General features: G+C 39.6%; 1 protein-coding gene across 1 annotated transcript; it reads left to right on the top strand.

Moving 5' to 3' along the window:
- The first annotated feature begins 6,021 nt into the window (after window positions 1-6,021).
- opn8c (opsin 8, group member c) lies at window positions 6,022-14,983 on the top strand. The gene is made up of 4 exons (XM_034076696.2): window positions 6,022-6,118; window positions 10,605-10,898; window positions 13,328-13,659; window positions 14,401-14,983. The coding sequence occupies exons 1-4, from the start codon at window positions 6,022-6,024 to the stop codon at window positions 14,893-14,895; spliced, it is 1,218 nt and encodes a 405-aa protein (XP_033932587.1). The 3' UTR covers window positions 14,896-14,983.
- Window positions 14,984-20,454: the final 5,471 nt, after the last annotated feature.

Genomic DNA, 20,454 nt, shown 5'->3' on the forward strand with positions numbered 1-20,454 from the left:
AAAATCGCTGCAAAAGAATTAAATAAAATAAAGAATACCTTTTATTTTGATCAGGTTATCATTGAGATCCAGATATTTTCTTTAAGAGAGACTTGAGTACAGCAGAAGAAAAAACAAAACAATCACACACCTCTTAAGTTGAGTTGAGTAGCACTTGAAATGTTTTGGCTCTATGAAACCTGATGTACTATATGATTCTGTTTTCTTCAAGTTTGTATCTTACTGTTAGTCGCTTTGGATAAAAGTGTCAGCTAAATGTAATGTAAAAAGTGTTCAAAAACAATTCTTCATTGAAAACCCGAGCAACCATTTTATAAATATACACATGCCAACCTGATGCCAATCTATACCCATATTCACATAGGCACTTGGTTGATTCAGATAATAAAACAATATCAAATTAACAAATACATGATTTAATACAATGGATAAAAGTAAACCTTTATTGATTTATAGGTTAAATTCACAAGCTCTCCATGCCTACAATAATAAGTAACACCTTTACCAGGTGAAACTTTAAAGTAAATGTAAACAATCAATTCTTATATGTCAATCAGACAATTTAAAAAGTGAATAATGACTGCTTTTACCTTTAGTGCTTTAAGTATGGAGGACTTTGACTTGTAATCCTTTGTACGTTGTGATGAGACTACTGGAAATATCCTTCTACCGCTGTGTGAAAGTGCTCTGAGCTGAGTGATCAGACGTTATTTAAAACGGAGGAGATTGAATTTAGCGACCATTAGAGCCCATGTTGTGACTTTCTCTAAATAGCAGTACTGTAATCCCTGGAGGTGAGTCGTTCCTTCCACCTGTTAGACACTTCCATGCATTGTTCCCAGTTTTCATCATTTTGAAGGGCTTCATCCATAGCTTTATTTGTAATCCATATGAAATTACAGTTTACTGAGGGAGAAAAACAAATAGATATTTTCTCATTTCAAGTAGTGATTTTACTTAATGTAATATATTAAATCTTCACTCCCTGGGATTCATATGAACTGCATACATAAAATGCTGTATTTGGATCTTTAAGTGTCCAGTTTGTTTACTTCATTTTATTGCATTTGGTTATATATTTTATATTTCTTTAATAATGACACAGGAGGAGGTGGTTGGGTATATCTCTTTTTTTTTCTTTTACAATTTGTGTATAGACAATTAAAACCAATACCTTACATGCTACTCATTATGGTGCAACACACACACTCACACATCTGCATAAAAACAGAAGTAGTTGTTGAATGAAGTATTTACTCGAATACTGTCCGAAATTCAATTTTGAAGTACTTTTTCTTTACATTTTTCAATTTTCACCTACTTCTTATGTCTGCTCTGTTGCATCTCTACAGAGCCCCAAAGGGACATGGAAGGGGACAAAAGTAGGGATAACGGTTTAAAGGTTGGGTAGGTAATGTTGGAGAAACCAGCTAGAGATCGCTAGAATTTGAAAATACACAGCCGTAAAAAATCTGCCACTTCCTTACAGAGCCCCTCCTCCAACACACACGAACGCGCACATGACTAATGAGGGCACGAGATAAGTTTGTGCCCCGATGGAAGGCTGACAGGCAGGTAGGCCATCCAGTGACTTTAGCCGGGTCGGCTAAAATGATTGGTCGTGCTTTTTACAGTACTACGGCTTCCACAGATTACATTTTTATTTTATTTTTTTGTCAAAGCACAGATATTCATTGCTATCGGGATGTTAAGAGCATTCCATGGAATATAACAAAAAGTGTATCTCGAGCCGGTTTCTCAAACGTACCTACCCCACCTTTAAGAGACATAAAAAAAAAATATGAGAAAAAAAATAAAGTCAGGATAACGGGTGCATACTATGGAATGCCATTTAAGCCAAAATTAAATACATATATATATATATAAATGTGCCTATGAAATAAATTCTGAAATAAATAAATGAGGCAATAAATATGTACATTTAAATACACATTTATTTATTTCATGGGACTTTTATTTCATAATGACACGTTTATTTATTTCAGGGGACTTGTATTTCATAATAACACATTTCCATTCCTTATGTGCAAATGAACGGGGCGTGGTTAGCTCACAGATCCAGACCAAAGCAACAGCACCACAACACTGACTCAATAGCTCTTGTTTCACACTCCAGTACTCTTAAGTGGTTTGCAAACTGCCAATAAACCAAACCGGTTCCGGTTCAAGAACCGTTCTTGTGCTTTTCTGGTGCTTACCTGGTTCTTCTCTGGTTCTGAGTCCAGAGCCAGTTCCGGGCTACAGACTGATTTAGCTCTGGTTCTTCCGCTTTCAACCGCAGCGGAGCCAGCTCTAAACACCGAAAACCGGTTCTTAGCTGACCCCACTTGGCTGCCCGGCAAGAACCAAGAACCAAGAACCACACTCACGTCGGAAGGGGGCGAGATTAACCTGAGCCATAATAACAGTTTATGGCGAGTACGGAAAATGAAAGTTGTAACAAGCAGTAGCGCTGAGCAAAGTGACTAGAACGCAACCACACACTTATAAAAAATAACACACTTTATAAAGTCAGGCAACACTAACCAGGCTTTGTGTTATTCTGTTTATTTGTACCTTACTTTGACCATCCGTTCGCTGTTATTGATCATTGTGGAGAGCAGGCAGAAGTTTTGTATTCTAGCAGCTATCAGATGGAATCAATACATGGGCTGCACAGGTTGTGCTGTTGGACTATCACAAGTAGAATCATGATGAAAAGGTAAAATGTGCCTGTAGAAAACGGCTTATGCCACAATAGGATAGCAACAAGTAGTCAAGATAGTCAGTTTAGCTTCGGTTGCTGTTGCATAACTGCGGTCAACTCAGCCGTCTCTCGCGTTCGCTTGGTCAAATCAGCAGCTATTCATTTTTGAGTGAGCAATTAATAGCGCCTAATCGCTGTAGAAGAGTAAAATAATGCATTTTTTTTTCTGCTTTATTTGTAATACAAGTCATTTGTACCATAAATTCTTAATAAAACTGACACTGTTTGACTCAGTCCTAGTTTGACTGCTACAATAACATGAAGTAGGCTACTTTTACTGTGTACTTTTTGGGTAATACTCTCTCAAAGTCCCCTCCTGAGAAGAAAATCATGCCACTTCTGCTATATTTGATGAGGTAAAATGATTTGTATCCATAAGTTCTTAATACAATTGGTACTGTTGGACTCAGTACTTGTTAGACTACTACCACAAATACAATGAAGTACTTTTACTGTGTACTTGTTGAGTAATACTCTATCAAACTCCCTTTCAGAGTACAATAATGCATGTTTTTAGCTATCTTTGATGAGAGATAAAATGATATTTTGCCATAAGTTCTTAATACAATTGGGACTGTTGGACTCAGTACTACTTGGACTACTCCCACAAGTACAATAAAGTATTCTTACTGTGTACTTCTTGAGTAATCCTTTGTCAAACTCCCCTCCTGAGTACAATAATTCATGTATTCTGCTATATTTGATGAGGGATAAAATAATTTTTTGCAACAAGTTCTACATGAAATTGATACTGTTGATTAGCTGCTATAATACAAAACAAAACTTCTGCCTGCTCTCCACAATGATCAATAACAGCGAACGGATGGTCAAAGTAAGGTACAAATAAACAGAATAACACGAAGCCTGGTTAGTGTTGCCTGACTTTATAAAGTGTGTTATTTTTGTATAAGTGTGTGGTTGCGTTCTAGTCACTTTGCTCAGCGCTACTGCTTGTTACAACGTTCATTTTCCGTACTCGCCATAAACTGTTATTATACCTCAGGTTAATCTCACCCCCTTCCGACGTGAGTGTCGTTCTTGGTTCTTGCCGGGCAGCCAAGTGGGGTCAGCTAAGAACCGGTTTTCATGTTTAGAGCTGGCTCCGCTGCGGTTTGAAAGAGGAAGAACCAGAGCTAAATCAGGCTGTAGCCCGGAACTGGCTCTGGACTCAGAACCAGAGAAGAACCAGGTAAGCACCAGAAAAGCACAAGAACGGTTCTTGAACCGGAACCGGTTTGGTTTATTGGCAGTTTGCAAACCACTTAAGAGTACTGGAGTGTGAAACAAGAGCTATTGAGTCAGTGTTGTGGTGCTGTTGCTTTGGTCTGGAGCTGTGAGCTAACCACGCCCGCGTCATTTGCACATAAGGAATGGAAATGTGCCATTATGAAATACAAGTCCCACGAAATAAATAAATAAATGTGTATTTAAATGTACATGTATACATATTTATTGCCTCATTTATTTATTTCAGAATTTATAGGCATATTTATATATATGTATTTATTTAATTATGTATTTAATTGTGGCTTGAATGGCATTCCATACATTCCTACTTCTACTTTTACTTGAGTACACGATCTGAGTACTTCGTCCATCTATGATAATGTGGTATTAGTACTTTTTAAAATGTAAAAGATCCAAACACATATAAAAAAAACACATATTTACTAGGGCTGTGCATCTTCACTGGTCTCACGATTCGATTCGATTACGATTATCCTGTCAACGATTCGATTCGGTTCGATATCCCGGTGCATCACGGTGCATCACGATTCATACCAATGCGTTGCATCCTCAATTTTCTATATTACTGCACATGGCTTATTTTTCATCAATGCATACATGCAGTAAATACATATGAACTCTCTTTTTATTATTTAGAAAGTGCTTCAGAAATCAATAACATAAATGTCTTGACATTAATTTATAAACCAAAATAAATGAATTGTATAGGTCTAGCCTCCGTGTGTGAAGTTGTTCCATCCTCAAAAACAAAAAGCTAATGCTTCTGCAGTCGAGCTGCAGCTTCTAGCCACGGCCTTCTGTTAAGAAAGGACACTGAATGTCCTGAATGTGGCCTCACACACAGGACCTGAGTCTGAACACAGCAGACAACAGGAGTATTTACAACAGCATATAAAAACAAAAATAGTGCATGTGGGTGCACACTTACATTCTCTGTCTTACTGTTACATAAATCCCATGCATGTATGAGATTAAGTTAGCTTCATTATATCTCAGTGATTAAGTGAATAACAAAGTTTCTATCGGGTCACTATCAGCATGTCACTCATTATTTTCAGGAGGGGGCGGGGTTTGGAGGAACGGAGAGGAGACGGTGATCGCGGAAGCTTTTTTCCTCCTGCCTTCACAAACTTTACACACGTATATATCGTCTGAAAATTGCTAGAGGACATTCATACTTTGCAATCCAAGACTTAATTAAATCCACCAAAAACCTGACATGATTGTAACGCGATTATTTTTGAAAAACATAAATCCCTGTCACACTCCGTGTCGCTGCGGCTCAGAGACACAGGGACCCTGTGTCTCTGACACGGAGTGATTGAGAGCGGGTCCTTCTGCTGTCGGTTCTGGACTGGTGTTCTTGTGTTGGTGGATAAAGCAGACTGCTCCGTGTTGCTATGCCGCTGTCACGTCTGTTCCCTGATCTCTGCGTCACCGACCGATTTGATATTAAAGTGACAGAAAAAACGTTATAGTAAAGCCGCGGCCGGAAAATCAGGAAGCAACGTTACTACTCTATAACCGATTATCTTCCGTCACTGCATCGAGACCGAATCGTCCACGTCCGCATCGCAATGCATCGTAGAAACGATTATTTTCAACACCCCTAATATTTACACATATATGCAGTACTGTACACATTGTAGCCTACAGAGATGCACACATAAATACTGTATGGAGTGAACATGTTATTGGAAACTAAAGAGATGGAAGCTCAATTAAAACGTGTTTTCACAGGAACTAATTAGAGGTCAATCACACAACATTAATGATCATTAGTACCATTATTTTCAAAGGTGTTGGTCATTGTGACTGCCTCTCATTATCATGCCTTATATGTCACTTCTGGTGGGATGTGTCCACCCAGTTAACCCCTTCTGGTCCAGGGAGTATGCTGGTTACCATGGAGACCCACCGGCTCCTATAAAAGTGATCCTCCGCGCTCTCACCTTCGTGTGTCTCTCTCGCGAAGGAGACTCCGAGACCGGATCCAGCTGCAGCCGATGAACCGCTCTGAGGAGAACCGGAGCTCCTCCGCCTTCACCTCCACCCTGAGCCCCGCCGCGGACTCCTGCGTGGGGGTGGCCATCCTCTCCATGGGTCCGTGAGTTCAGTATTATATTGAAGTGTTTTTCTTCACTGATAAAACTAAATATAAATACTTCTCATTTCAAAGTTGTATTCTTTTAATAGACGATACAGGAAACCAGGAAGTAATGTTAGAGAAACTTCAGAAAAGTGCTCTCATTTATTTTAGGTTAGGATTCTTAATAATAGACTCTGTGGTTAATTCATGGAGCCTTTTTTTTTTTTTAAGTGTAAGCCTATATTTATTTATTATACGTGTGTTTTTGGTATTAATAGCCTTTGGGGGAATCATGTAGCACTTATTTTCCAAAAAAGTGTGGATATATTATATTTTTACAAGAAGCTTTTAAGGGATATTAATGGGGCAATTCATTTTACAAAAGTGTGTATATATCTATTATAAGTTAGGCTTTTACATAAGAAGCATTTTGGGGATTGAGTGGAGCACTGTTTTTCAGAAGTGTGTGTCAATTTATTTAATATGAGTGTTTTCTTGTTAATAGTCTGGGGTTAATTAATGGAGCCTTTTTTTTAAGTGTATACATATATTTTGTGTGTGTGTTTTTTGTATTAATAGCCTTTGGGGGAATCAGTACTTATTTTCCAAAAAGTGTGGATATATTAGTTAGTGTCTTATAAGAAGCTTTTAGGGGATATTAATGGAGCAATTCTTTTCACAAAATTTTATTTGTATTGTATTCGTTTATTTGGCAGGGATTGCTGTGTGGATATATGTATTATTAGTTAGGTTTTTAATTACCTTTAGGGGGCATTAATGTAGCACTTATTTTTGATTTAATTAATTAATTATATGTGTTTTTTTTTATTAAAAGCCTTTGGGGAATTGATGGAGCACTTATTTTCAGAAAAGTGTGGATATATTTAATATAAGTTCGTTTTTTTTGCAAGAAGCCTTTGGGGGAATCAGTGGAGTACTGTTTTTCAGAAGTGTGTGTTAATTTATTATATGTGTGTTTAGATATTAATAATCTGGGGTTAATCAAGGTAATTAAGTTCATTGGATTAAAATATACGCCATACATTCAACTAGTATAATACATACATCGCCTCACTTGTCTTCTAAATCATTTATTTTTATTGAGAAAATGTGTTCATTTCTGCTGTTAGATCATGATGTGCATGAAAAGACACAAGTACAAGTAGAAAATAGCAACTGAATTAAGTTCGTAGAGAGAACCTTTGAATAAAGCTTGCCTTTCATCAGGTGTTAGTCATAACCATAAGTGCCCCTGTATATGAGAACATACATTAACATAGAATAGTTGGCAGCAGTATTTACAGTTGCTAAGGGATATATTTTTCGGCTAATGGTGCTTGGACGAGGAGCAGTGGCGTAGCCAGGAATTATTGTGTGGGTGGGCCTGGAGAAATGTAGGTGGGCCAGGGGGAGACATATTAAGCGTGGGGTCTGAGCTGAAACTTCATTAATGATTTTTTAATGCACTAATAGAACATAAGCATAAATTAGCAGTGAAAACAAAAAACATAGGCACGGCGGCCTCAGAATGTGTGTAAAACTGACATCCACATAGGGATGGGTATCGTTAAGGCTTTAACAGTACTATTACTTTTATCGATAGCACTTATGCTTATGCTCCAGGTTCAGTACCAACCACATCATAAAGTACGCGGACGATACAACAGTGGTGGGACTCATCAGGGACAACAAGGAACAGGCCTACAGGGAGGAGGTGAAACATCTGACAGACTGGTGTAACACCAACAACCTGATCCTGAATGTCGATAAAACAAAAGAGATTATTGTCGACTTCAGGAACAAAAAGCACTGTCACCCACCACTCCACATCAACGGCACAGCAGTGAAGACTACAGCCAGCACCAAGTTCCTGGGGGTGCATATCACAAGCAGTCTGACCTGGTCCACTCACACTACATCACTATTTAAGAAGGCACAGCAGCGCCTACACTTCCTGCACAGCTCCCCCCTCCCATCCTCACCACGTTCTACAGAGGAACCATAGAGAGCATGCTGACCAGCGGCATCTCCATCTGGTCGAGAGACTGCAACGCCAAAGACTGGAAGTCTCTGCAGAGAGTGGTCAGGACAGTAGAGAAGATCATCGGAGTTTCTCTCCCTCCCATCAGAGACACCACTCAGAAACGCTGCCTGACAAAAGCCCAGAACATTTTTAAAGACCCCACTCATCCTCACCATGCTCTGTTCTCCCTGCTGCCCTCCAGCAAGAGGTTCCGCAGCATTAAGAGCAGAACAGCCAGATTCTGAAATAGCTTTTCCCCCCATGCCATCAGACTGCTGAACAGCAAGTAGACCAGTAACATAAAGATTACATTACGCTGTGTAAAGGGCACATATTTGTTATATAGTATGTCTATTTTATTTATATGTATAGTAAGTCTTTATATTTTAAATGCACACTTAAACTTTAATTTTATCAGCACCACGTCACTATTATCTATTTATATGTACAATTTTAGCAAGTTTTTATATTGTCCTGTTCCTGTAAGCCAGTACAACGACATGTCGTTTTAATAGTACACTCTGTGTCTTGTTGAAATGACAATAAAGTATGTCTATGTCTTATCGATCCGGTCCTTTAACATTACTTTTATCGGTTATTTTGGAGAAAAAAATAAGGTAAACTAACTAAACAAATTGTGAACAAAACTAACATTGCTTTTTATTTAAATTAAATACATAATATTTCACATCAAAAGAAACAACAATGTTTTAACAAATCGTATTAAATAATGTGATGACAGAACTGTAAACAGAATAGCTGAAACTTTAACAAAATAAATAACTCAGTTACCTCTAATCATAAACCCATGTTTGTATAATGTAGTTAACTCGGTGTGTTGCTGCTAGCATACATAACACCTGACGTGGAAACGTTACTCGTGGATGGGGCTACAGAGCTGCTAGAGAGACAGTGGAACCCGGTGCATTCCTCCGTCTGGATGTGGAGCACTTTTGATAAATGTTTAGACACATTGCTCGTGTTACCGCCCTTAAATGCTAAACTCTTATTCCACTTTTGGTAACGAGTATTGTCCCCATCGACATGGCTATAGTTTAACCACACCTCGGAGCGCGTTCTCTCCGCCATCTCCTCCGTGTGTGTGTGTGTGTGTGTGTGTGTGTGTGTGTGTGTGTGTGTGTGTGTGTGTGTGTGTGTGTGTGTGTGTGTGTGTGTGTGTGTGTGTGTGTGTGTGTGTTGCTGCATGTAGCAGCTGCGTGTGTGTAAACTGCTCCGCCCCCTCGCACACAGACGGGGGATAGATCTCTTAAACAGAGTTGGCGACACTTAAACTGCAATGTAATGTTTGTGTAGCGATAATACATACAACATATATCGGGGGCACAGGTTGTTTATCCTTGACAGTCGCACAGTGGGCCCACACTGAGTGTTTTCATATTCAGCAAATGTGTACACGCTAAACTGCAGACCTCAAGAAGAAATAATACTTTCATTCACTCACGGCAAAAGTTACTTTACTTACTATAAAAACTCACGGTAAAAAAATGCACTCCCTATTCCATTGTCATGAAGGTGGAATCTAACTATATCCAGAATAAGTTTTATTGGATCCAGGCTAGAAACATGTTTATTTCTGCTGTAAGTTGGGCATTTTAACATGGGGGTCTATGGGAATTGCTCCTTTTTGCATCCATCCCCTGTCGGCCACTAGATGAACTGCAGTTTGTGGCACTTCCTTCTGGGCTTCCCGGTTCTGCGCTATGAAGCGCTGATTGGCTGTGGGTGGGCCAGACGTGCATGTGGGTGGGCCCAGGCCCACCCGGGCCCACCCACAGCTACGCCGCTGACGAGGAGGATACATTATTGGAGTATTATCATACACACAGTATACTGTTAGTCACTCTTTTCCATCAGGGAGGTGAGGGATGTGTTTTTATTAGGCAGCCTTTGCATCAATACCTATTTTGTGTGTGTGTGTGTGTGTGTGTGTGTGTGTGTGTGTGTGTGTGTGTGTGTGTGTGTGTGTGTGTGTGTGTGTGTGTGTGTGTGTGTGTGTGTGTGTGTGTGTGTGTGTGTGGTCTAGCATTACTATACTTGTGGGGACCTAAATCTGTTTACATAGTCACGTGTGGGGACTGGCTTCCCTTATGGGGACAAATTGGAGGTCCCCATGAGGGGGATCATTAATTTTAGGGTGAAGACTTGGTTAGGGTTAGGGTTAGGGTAAGGGTAAGGGTTAGGGTTAGGCATGTGTTGGTTATGGTTAAGGTTAGGATAAGTCTCCAGGAAATGCATGTAAGTCAATGTAATGTCCCCTGAAGTGATGTATACATGGTATGTGTGTGTGTGTGTGTGTGTGTGTGTGTGTGTGTGTGTGTGTGTGTGCGTGCGTGCGTGCGTGCGTGTGTGTGTGTGTGTGTGTGTGTGGTAACATGTTCCTTGTTGTCCAAGTGGCCAAAAAGTCAGTAAATGCAGTTTGTATTATGAAACGCCTTCTCCTCTTATCTCCTGTCCAGTCCTGCTCTCAGTCCTGGGCAACGGGCTGGTTCTGCTCGTTTGTTACCGCAGGAGGAACAAGTTGGCGGGCTCGGAGCTGCTGTGCGTCAACCTGGCCCTGGCCGACTTCCTGGTCTGCATCTGCTTCTACCCATTCTCCATCATATCCTCGTTCAGCCACAGCTGGCTGGGAGGAAACATCACGTGTGTGTACTACGGTCTCGGCTGCTTCTTCTGCGGCCTGTGTGGCATGTTCACAGTGGCAGCCATCAGCGTCACCCGCTACATGAAGATCTGCAACAGCTTGGTTTACGGTGAGGGCAGTGAAAGGATGTGGATTTACAGGGGCCCATTTGCTTTTTTGGGTTTTCCCTTTCCTGTAGCGTTAAATAGGTTGGACCCTGCTTAGTACGCCTCCATTGGACTCCTTTGTTTACTTCCATAACATCATGAAATCAATATGTAACAGTAACGTTTCTATAGAGAGGCGAAGTCCCTCCCTTTCCGGTGGACCTCCATGGGACCTTATTTTGGAATAATTATGTATTGAAGTCAATGGAGAGAGAAAGATTATCTTTTGATCCCGTTTGAATTGTGCAACAAATTACACGTATATGATGGATGTCAATTTAAAAGATAATTTTGCAAGTCAAAAAAATAAAAATGTGTCGTAAAACTGTGAAGTAGCACATTTTTTTGTCACCAAGATGCAAGATGGTGTCTCTCCATTGACTTCAATACATAATTTTTCAGAAATAAGGTCCCATGGAGCGGAAGTAGAAGGGCGTGACTTCGCCACTCTATAGGCTAACGCCTAGCGCTCCAACACATTGTGTGTGATAGGATAGGGGCGGGACATGCGGTCGACCAATCACAACAGAGCCGGCCAGCTAACCAATCAGAGCAGACTGGGCTCTGGTTTCAGACAAAGCGTGAAAAGAGGTGCTGCAGCACGGGACATATGAGAAGTAGTAGATTTACAGCAGGAAAGATATATTTATTATTTAATTATTTTTATTATTGGTGAATCCTTTGGCTTATTAACATGTTTTGCCTTTGCTGCATTGTTATGTAATTGGTCTGTCAGCCTTAATAAGCACTTCTCTCTGGTTGTAGTCTTTCATTCTCTAATTTATTTTGGTTTAACAACACACTTTTTTTTCTTCTCAAAGCCGTCCTGCTAGGTTTATGAGAGACAACGTTTTTAATGACTGTCTCTTTCTTCCTTCTCTCAAGATGTCAGAATTGACATTAAAGAGCATTTTGCCTAATGATTCAGCAACAATTTATAACATTTGTATAAATGTCTCATACAAATGGTCACGAATGTTACATCAGAGCTTTAATCGGTGTTTGACATAGGCCTACCTGTCTGTGCATAAATGGCCTCACTTGAGCTTTTCCTTTAAAGGTGGGGTAGGTAAGTTTGAGAAACCGGCTCGAGATCGCTAGAATTTGAAAATACACAACCGGAGAAAATCTGCCACTTCCTTACAGAGCCCCTCCTCCAACACACACGAACGCGCACATGACCAATGAGGGCACGAGATAAGTTTGTGCCCCGATGGAAGGCTGACAGGCAGGTAGGCCATCCAGTTATTTTAGCCGGCCCGGCTAAACGGATTGGTTGTACTTTTTACAGTATTACGGCTTCTACAGATGACAAGCACTTAAGATATTCATTGCTATCGGGATGTTAAGAGCATTCCATGAAATATAACAAAAAGTGTATCTCGAGCCGGTTTCTGAAACTTACCTACCCCACCTTTAAGTTAATTGATTGACATTTTTACAGAAAAATACGTGTTTTCTATTTTTTACTGCAATACCACTTTCATGTCTGCACAGTGTGAAGCTAGAAGCAGCAGCCAGTCAGAGGAGGAATAACTAGCTCTGCTTTTCAGCACCTCTAAAGCTCACTAACTAACACATATATATTATTTGTTGAATCTGTACAAAAATAATTAAACTTTGTTCTACAGATTTCTGAAAAATAAGAGGACATAACCTTGAGTGAGCTTAGAGGTGCAGGTGGGTGTTTTGTTTGTGTACCTTTGGACAGAGCCATGCTAGCTGTTCCCCCCTGTTTTCAGTCGTTGTGCTAAGCTAAGCTAACTAGCAAATTAGCTCATTTTAGCTTTGCTTAGCTACTTGATTTAAATGTCTCTACAGAGTGCTGTATCAATCTCCGTGTACATGTGCTATGACGCACATGCCCAAATGCCTTATGATCTGTTTAATGCATTAAGTATAAGCATTTAATACTTATAATTCATACTCAGTGACATATTTTTAAGGATCATATTGTTTTATTATTATATTATATGTTTTTTATAATGCCACAAAATGCATTTTAATTATTATTTACATATATTAGGACAGTGATATTTATGAAACCTCATTATACTTGACCTTATAAATCCTTAAAATGCTTTATAATGTGTTGTGATTATTGTTATTAAGTATTTATGATTGTTATTCATACTGTGCTATAAACTGAGTAAGATGCATTGTAGACATGGGCGTCATAGAAAATGCTACCAATAATTTAATGTTTATCTCAGCGAGAGAGAAAGCAAACTTGCCAAAACGTTAAACTATTCCTTAGCAATAAAGCAGCGAGATACATTTTAGTGTATAACTGCGAGACAAGTGTTTCCCAACTAGTGGAAAGTGGTCCAAAAGCGAGTCGCGGAACATTTCTGAATGGATCAAAAGTGACTCTTCTGACTTTTCATCACAGATGTGTGGTTTGAAGACTCTAACATCCGGCTGATGTGCTTTGCCATCTGGCTGGTGGCCGTGGTGTGGTCCTGCCTCCCTCTGTTCGGATGGGGCGAGTACGTCCCCGAGCCGTACGGCCTGTCCTGCACCGTGGCCTGGACGGGCTACCACTCCTCCACCAAGGACGCCTTCTACATCATCTGTACCTTCGCCGTCTTCACGCTGATCCCCGTCGTCCTCATCACGGTGTCTCAGGGTCTGATCCTCACCAAGCTTAACCGCTATTCCTACTCTTTGTCTGCGAGGGGCATCCGCAACAACATTCGAGGCATCGAAAAACGACTCTCCATGGTGAGAAACTACGGTTTTTTTCTGGAACTACTTCATTGCAGTGGCTTCCTTAAATCTAGGCATCTACAACTTGGCTTAATTTAGATTTTATTAAGCTAGTTTTAGGGTTTAACTTAGTGAAGAGCACTCAATAAACAACATGGGGTTGGACTGGTTGGAAATGGATCTATTTTGCAATAGAAATATTCAATTTATATTGACGTCTATTTGTAAAATAATGGAGACACTCAACTAAATAATTGGGTCGAGCAGCCAGTTGGCAATGTGAAAAAGCTAATTCCATCCAGTTCCACATTTGAAGCACATTTTTTTATTTGTACCCGAATATATTCATTTAACAATCATAACTACTTTGTATATAAAAACACAGGATATTCTTATATGATTTGATGCAGCACTGTATCATAAATCATTTCAATTGTATTTGTTTGTGATAAAAACATAATAATATTATTGTATAACGAGATTAAACAGCAAAAAAGGCAAAGTTTCCTCATTTGCAACTGAAAATAAACATTTAAACATGTGACTGATGCTGTCACTTTTTCAGGACAGTCATAACTTACAAACATTGATTTTGATAGGCTGCTTGACCACATTAACATTGTATCTGTTTTTCTACAGTCTCCAAGAGACCAGCTTTAAAGGATTACACCCCTAATGATTCATTATTTATTTACAGCACTAAAGTATTTCCAATGTAGTAATGTATCTTTGGTTATCTGTTACTTCCTCTTCCAGATGTTCTTCTGTGTCAGCCTGGGGTTTGTGGTTGCCTGGGCGCCGTACGCTATCGTGTCCTTTCTCTTCATTTTCCACAAGGAGCACGTGTACATGGCTTCTGAGGGATACCTGTTTCCCGCACTCTTCTCCAAAAGCTCGCACATCTACAACCCGTTCATCTACTTCTACTTCAACAGGAAGTTTCAGCAGGAGCTCCGCCACATGCTCCATTCAATCTGGCCCAAGCTTGGAGGAAATCGAGTGAGTGTCCACGTCCCCATCGAACACCATTTCCCCATCCACATCCAGCTGCAGGAAAGAAGACGCATCCGGAAGAAGAACGGTGGTGTGTCTCAGGACAGAACTAACAGCAAAAGCAAGAGCAAAGAACAAGACAAATGCATCACCAACAACCGAAAGCAGGTTCAAACCTGCTGGGAATCAACGGCGAAAGAAGCTCCCAAGATTTTGGAAAACAATCCTGGAAAAGACACCAAGCCTGTGTCCTTATGAACTCAGTTTCACTGTTTAAATGGTGGATTTATCTCAGAATCAGGTTTATTACCAGGTAGGTTTACACTTACGAGGAATTTGACTAGGTGTCGTGGTGCATACATAAAAGTAAAACAACAATCTAAACACAGATAGAGAACTAGAAAAAATATTAAAATAATAAAAAATATAGTAAAATATAAATGTAACATTATTTACATTGCAATGGAATGGAATCCAAAGGAATCAAAAGCAATAAAATATGGAATAAAAAAATCGGCTGTAATAAGAAAAGAAAACGGATGTTGTTGTACATTGTGTGCATTAAGGTAATGCATAGAGTCTATGAGGTAAAGTGTCGGGGGGGGGGGGGCCTTATTGATGAGCGGAGGGGAAGAAACTGTTCAGGTGGCGAGAGACACCTTTGGTTGGTTTTGACACCAACCAAAAAGCCTGGTGTTTCAGTGTATTCTCTCAAACTAGTGCTATTGCTCGAGTGAGATGCAGAGACAAAATGTATCTGTGGGTGAAGTGCTGTGTCATTCCAAATCCTTCATTTCCATTGCATTCACTGTATTTGTTCAAAGTCATTCAATTCATCCATTGGAAATTCCATTTAGATAATAATCATGTTCCAAGTGTCTTTTTTGTAAAGTGCTTATAAGAGTTTCTATGTGCCTATACAGTCCATCAATAATATTTTGTAGCTGTGTAGCAAAGCTTGTCCTTGTTTCTCACAGCAACTCGACTTATGGGACAAAAACGTTCTGGAAATGTCAGGTAAACTTGTTACATGCAACTATAATCTGTGTTACATAACTTTAACGTTTATTTTCCCTTGAAACTTTCCTCTCTGCTTTTATTTTCTCATCACAGAAGAGGATAATAATGTTGATAGTCGATGTACAAGTTGCAATGAAACAAAGCCATCGTTGATGTTATATCATATATTTTTTAACAACGCTAGCAGTGTGAATCGTTCACATTGGTCAGGGCTTAATATCTCAAAAATGTTTGGATGGATTATCATGAAATGCTGAAAGGACATTCTTGTTCCCCAGGAGAAGACGAGACTGTGACTTTGGTGATCCTCTGACATTTACTCTAATTCCACTTTGAGGCTCACGTTGATTAAAACTTCTGAACAAGTGCAAGAGGAACTGCCTTCAAAATCGGCGCTGATATCAGAGGATTATTATCAGGGACTTTGGGGATATATCACCATTTCTAATGTCAGCAAGTGAATGACATTGCACTCAGCCTTGGCTGTAGTTTGTATCAGTATGTAAGCATTGCATTTGTCAGATTTGTGTTCTTAGCTGAAAGTAGTGCTGTGCTTTCTGCTGCCCGAATGTCATATCAAAGGTATATTATTTCCGAGGTTCTGACCTGCTAATAGCATTCACGTCAACCCCAGACTCATAAGTGTGACGTGGAAACTGGGATTTGATCAGAGAAACATAAAACATAGTGGATTTGGCACTAATGTGAATATAGTCAATACACTTTATGTTATTCCAACTCAAATATACTTCTTAAAAAAGTGAATATGTGCAAGTCATAATCACAGGAATCTCTTCCATCTATCCCGTTTCCATATCCCATATTTATTTTGTCCTTACGTTTCTTTGTATATTATTGTGAATGAAATAATTATTTTCTAGTAAGTATGAATTCTGACTTTTGAGATACATTTTAAATGAATGATTAGCTTTATGTATCTGTGAAAGTGTAGCAACGTCACACATAATACCTCAACTACTAACCTCAAGTAAAAGGGACATCCTGATGTTGATATTTATATATATGGATTTACATGTATTATATATGTATGTATTTGACAAATAACTCAGGCTGTCTGTTTTAAGCTTTTGGATATTATCAGATATTTAAACTGGGAATTTGTCCTAAGTATAATAAACGGCTCAAACCAAAGACATTGTGAACCCTTCTCTTTACTGTTAATATATCATGGTTTCAAATTGTAACATATTCTCGCATTTCTATTCAATCCACTTCTCATTCTTCATTGATTCAAGAGCTGCATGAATGTAAAGAAATGAAAAAGTCTCAAAGACCAGAATAACGTCTCATATTAACACTCAGCCAGATTGATTTAATAGTTTCATGAGTGACACGATACATTTTTCTAGCACTCTCCTTGTTTAATGAGCCATTTGTAGTCAGTAATGGCAACAACTAGACATTAACAGAGAGAGGGAACGTGTTTAACAGCTATTTGAATGGTGATAACTGTCCACTTGATGATAAAGTTTCAATACCTGTATCAAATTGAAGGCAATGCGTAGTGTAATAATGACCTGATACCTATAAAAAGCTTCTCATCAATCTTAGAATAAAGAGTTTCTTTAAGAGCTCTTGATTCACTCTCACCGCTCTCGTAACACAGCTGCCTAGTTAGCACCAAAATAAGCCAGTAAACCTAGTTAAAGGTGTTAATTGTCACTTTGGTTACACAAGTACAATCTGAAGTATTGCTGGGTGTGTTTTTACATACAAGGAATTTGCTTTGGTGTATACACGTGCATACATAAACACATTAAGAGAAATGTTAAGTATAAAGTTAAAGAGCAGTTAAAGGAATAACATCAAAACTATTATAAACACTGATATAAAATAAAATAATCTTTTCAAGAAACATGAATATGCAAAAGAGGAAATAAAATAAGAATATGGCAAAATATTGTGAAAACACATTTACAGTAAGAGATGTGCAATTTCAAAAGAGTATTGTGCAGAAATGTGATTTATACAGTACAGCAGATGGATCCGTAAGGACAATTATAACAATTAAATATGACAAGACAGGTAAAACATATATAAAAAAGTGTGTGTGTGTGTGTGTGTGTGTGTGTGTGTGTGTGTGTGTGTGTGTGTGTGTGTGTGTGTGTGTGTGTGTGTGTGTGTGTGTGATAAAGCTGCAGCACAGCTCTTTCAGGCTGGGCCATGTGCACCGCCTCCTTAAAGAGTTCAAAGTAGATTGAAAGTTGGAATCCAGCTGTATCTGCAGGAGATGAAGCCTAAGCATAGAGCGTGAGCAGCAGCTTCAGTGCTCCATATGTGTTTTCACAAGGTGCATTCAGGTACAGAATCGAGTGTAGGTCACTCGCGTGTTGGCCATGCGAAGAACCCAATACTGAACAATAGGTTTGAAGGGTCTTCCCAACAGCAGATACACAAAGTTAGCAATTAGCTGGTGAACACAGTGGAGATTTGGGAGCCAAACAAAAATAGTGCATTTCCATTGAAAGAGATAATAGTAAGGTTGGGTATTGGTAAAAAATCTAGTGATAAATTGAATACAATCTAATTTGAGGAAAAAGACATGAAGAACACAGCTATATGCGTAAAAAAATATTAAAGAGGACATCAAATGCTCATTTTCAGTATCATATTTGTATTGTTTGCCTCTACTGTGACATGTCTCCATGCTTTAATGCTGAAAAAGATATTTATTTTTCTCATACTGCCTGTGCTGCAGCACATCTTTTCACCCTCTGTTTGAAACCAGAGCCCAGACTGCTTTGATTGGTTAGCTAACAGACTCTGTTGTGATATCCACAGACCATGATTAAGTCACGTGTACACACACACACACACACACACACACACACACACACACACACACACACACACACACACACACACACACACACACACACACACACACACACACACACACACACACACACACACACACACACACACACACACGTAAAAGTAACAGACTGACGATAGGAATCATGAAAAAGAGGTTTCAGGTGACTGAAGATTGTGTTATTGAGTCAGATTGTTCCTGTGAGCAGGGTGCGAACTGGAGGGGGGCAGGGGGAGCTATAGCTCCCCTAGTGGTGACATGAGCTCCCCTGGGAACATGGTTTGTGAAATTTGGGGGGAGCTCTCTAAAATACTGATATGATGACCAAATAAATTCCATTTTGGGCATGTTTTTTTTTTCAAAGGTGTAAAATAAGTGAAATAAAATTATATTTAGAGTTTATGATTCATGAAAACAGTGTCGCCTGCTTGCACCGTGCACGCTGCCCGCAGCTCCACCCACTACCCACTCACTCACAAGCTCGTTTAGTTAGCACTGCATGTTTACCAGGCATTGTTGCTGCTGCTGACATGTCGGAAAAAACAAAACAACGTACCTTGGGCAATTTCTTTAAAAAGACGGCCAAACAACCTGATCAAGAAGACCAACCGAATGTAGCTGGTGGTAGCACATCGTACGTTGTGACTGCTGCTACAACAGAACCGAGAGAGGAGGGAGCTAAGGTCAGTGCCAGTGCTAACTTGACAGCTAACGTTAACTTGGGGGCTGAAGAGACACAAGAAGACGAGCCGTTGTGTAGTGTGTGTGGCGTCGCGTCTCTCCAGGCAGTGAGAGGGTTGTGTTGTGCTATAGCTGTAATATTAATATTAATATTGTTCATGGTTGGTGCCGCTGGCTGCTCGTATCGCGTGTGTTCGGCTCTGTGTAGGCTACAGCCATACCATGTGAAACAATGTAGCCTGTTTTTGAGTTATTTTAAGTTGATTTCATTAAACATTCAAACGTTACATTGGTGGTCCGTGGATTATTTATTATCAAGTTGATTGAAGTTTGCGTAGCCCATACATGCTCGGGAAATCTGTTGACATGAACATGATCCATCGGGACGTTTCATGTAAATGTAGACCTGTGGCACCACCCCGTGTGCAACAGATTTTCTCTTTATAATAGGCCTATGTCTGTGCTGTTGCTATTAATGCACGGATCAGCATTTACCCACCCCCCCCCGCAAAAAAAGAAAAATGCCGGCTCCCCTGGAGACCGTGGTATAGTTCGCACACTGCCTGTGAGGTCTGTAAACATGAGCAGTGAGATGTTTACCCGGGCTTTGAGTATGTGCCACACATTATGTAACCTCCTCACAAAAGGCTGCATTGATAAGTGTTTTTATTCCTCGTGCAAATCATCACAAGACTTAATTGTGAATCCCACTATGAACTTCACATGAGTTTTATGCGAAATACAACGGTAGTGATGCACACTCAACCAAATGTAACAACAAAAACATGCATGCATTGTTGTGCTTTGATTAGTGTACACAACTTCAACTCTGAAAAGGAAAAAGCTGCATCCGTGCACGAGAAGGCATTACAAATCACTTTAATCACGTTTTACTGCCAATTAAAGCACACACTCACCTCTACAAAACCATAATCTGTCTCAAAAGTGGATCTATTAATGAAACATGTGATCTTATATTGCAGTAACAATAACTTAATAAAAGTCAGCTTTCATTTAGAAATCTAAGATCCAACCATTAAAACAAGCAACCTATCAAAAATGCTTTCACACGGAGCTTTAAAAACTATAAACAATGAACTAAACAAGACTTAGGCCTCATCCACACGGAGACGAAACGGGTGTTCTTTATCGTATGGACGGTTCGTTCACACGAGGCCGTAACGGAGCCGCGGAAACGAAGCCCTCAAACGAAAACACATACCAAAGTGGGAAGGTCTGGTAACTTAATGCTTGCGGCACCGTGTGTACGCCCTGAACGA

The sequence above is a fragment of the Pseudochaenichthys georgianus genome, chromosome 24 (genome assembly GCF_902827115.2).
Source record: "Pseudochaenichthys georgianus chromosome 24, fPseGeo1.2, whole genome shotgun sequence".
Lineage (NCBI taxonomy): Eukaryota > Metazoa > Chordata > Actinopteri > Perciformes > Channichthyidae > Pseudochaenichthys > Pseudochaenichthys georgianus.

Bases quoted from the DNA above. Each gene is read 5' to 3' on its own strand.
- opn8c (XM_034076696.2), top strand. From the start codon at position 6,022: ATGAACCGCTCTGAGGAGAACCGGAGCTCCTCCGCCTTCACCTCCACC. The intron at 10,899-13,327 runs GTGAGGGCAGTG...TTTTCATCACAG, and splicing joins CTGCAACAGCTTGGTTTACG to ATGTGTGGTTTGAAGACTCT. The intron at 13,660-14,400 runs GTGAGAAACTAC...TTCCTCTTCCAG, and splicing joins TCGAAAAACGACTCTCCATG to ATGTTCTTCTGTGTCAGCCT.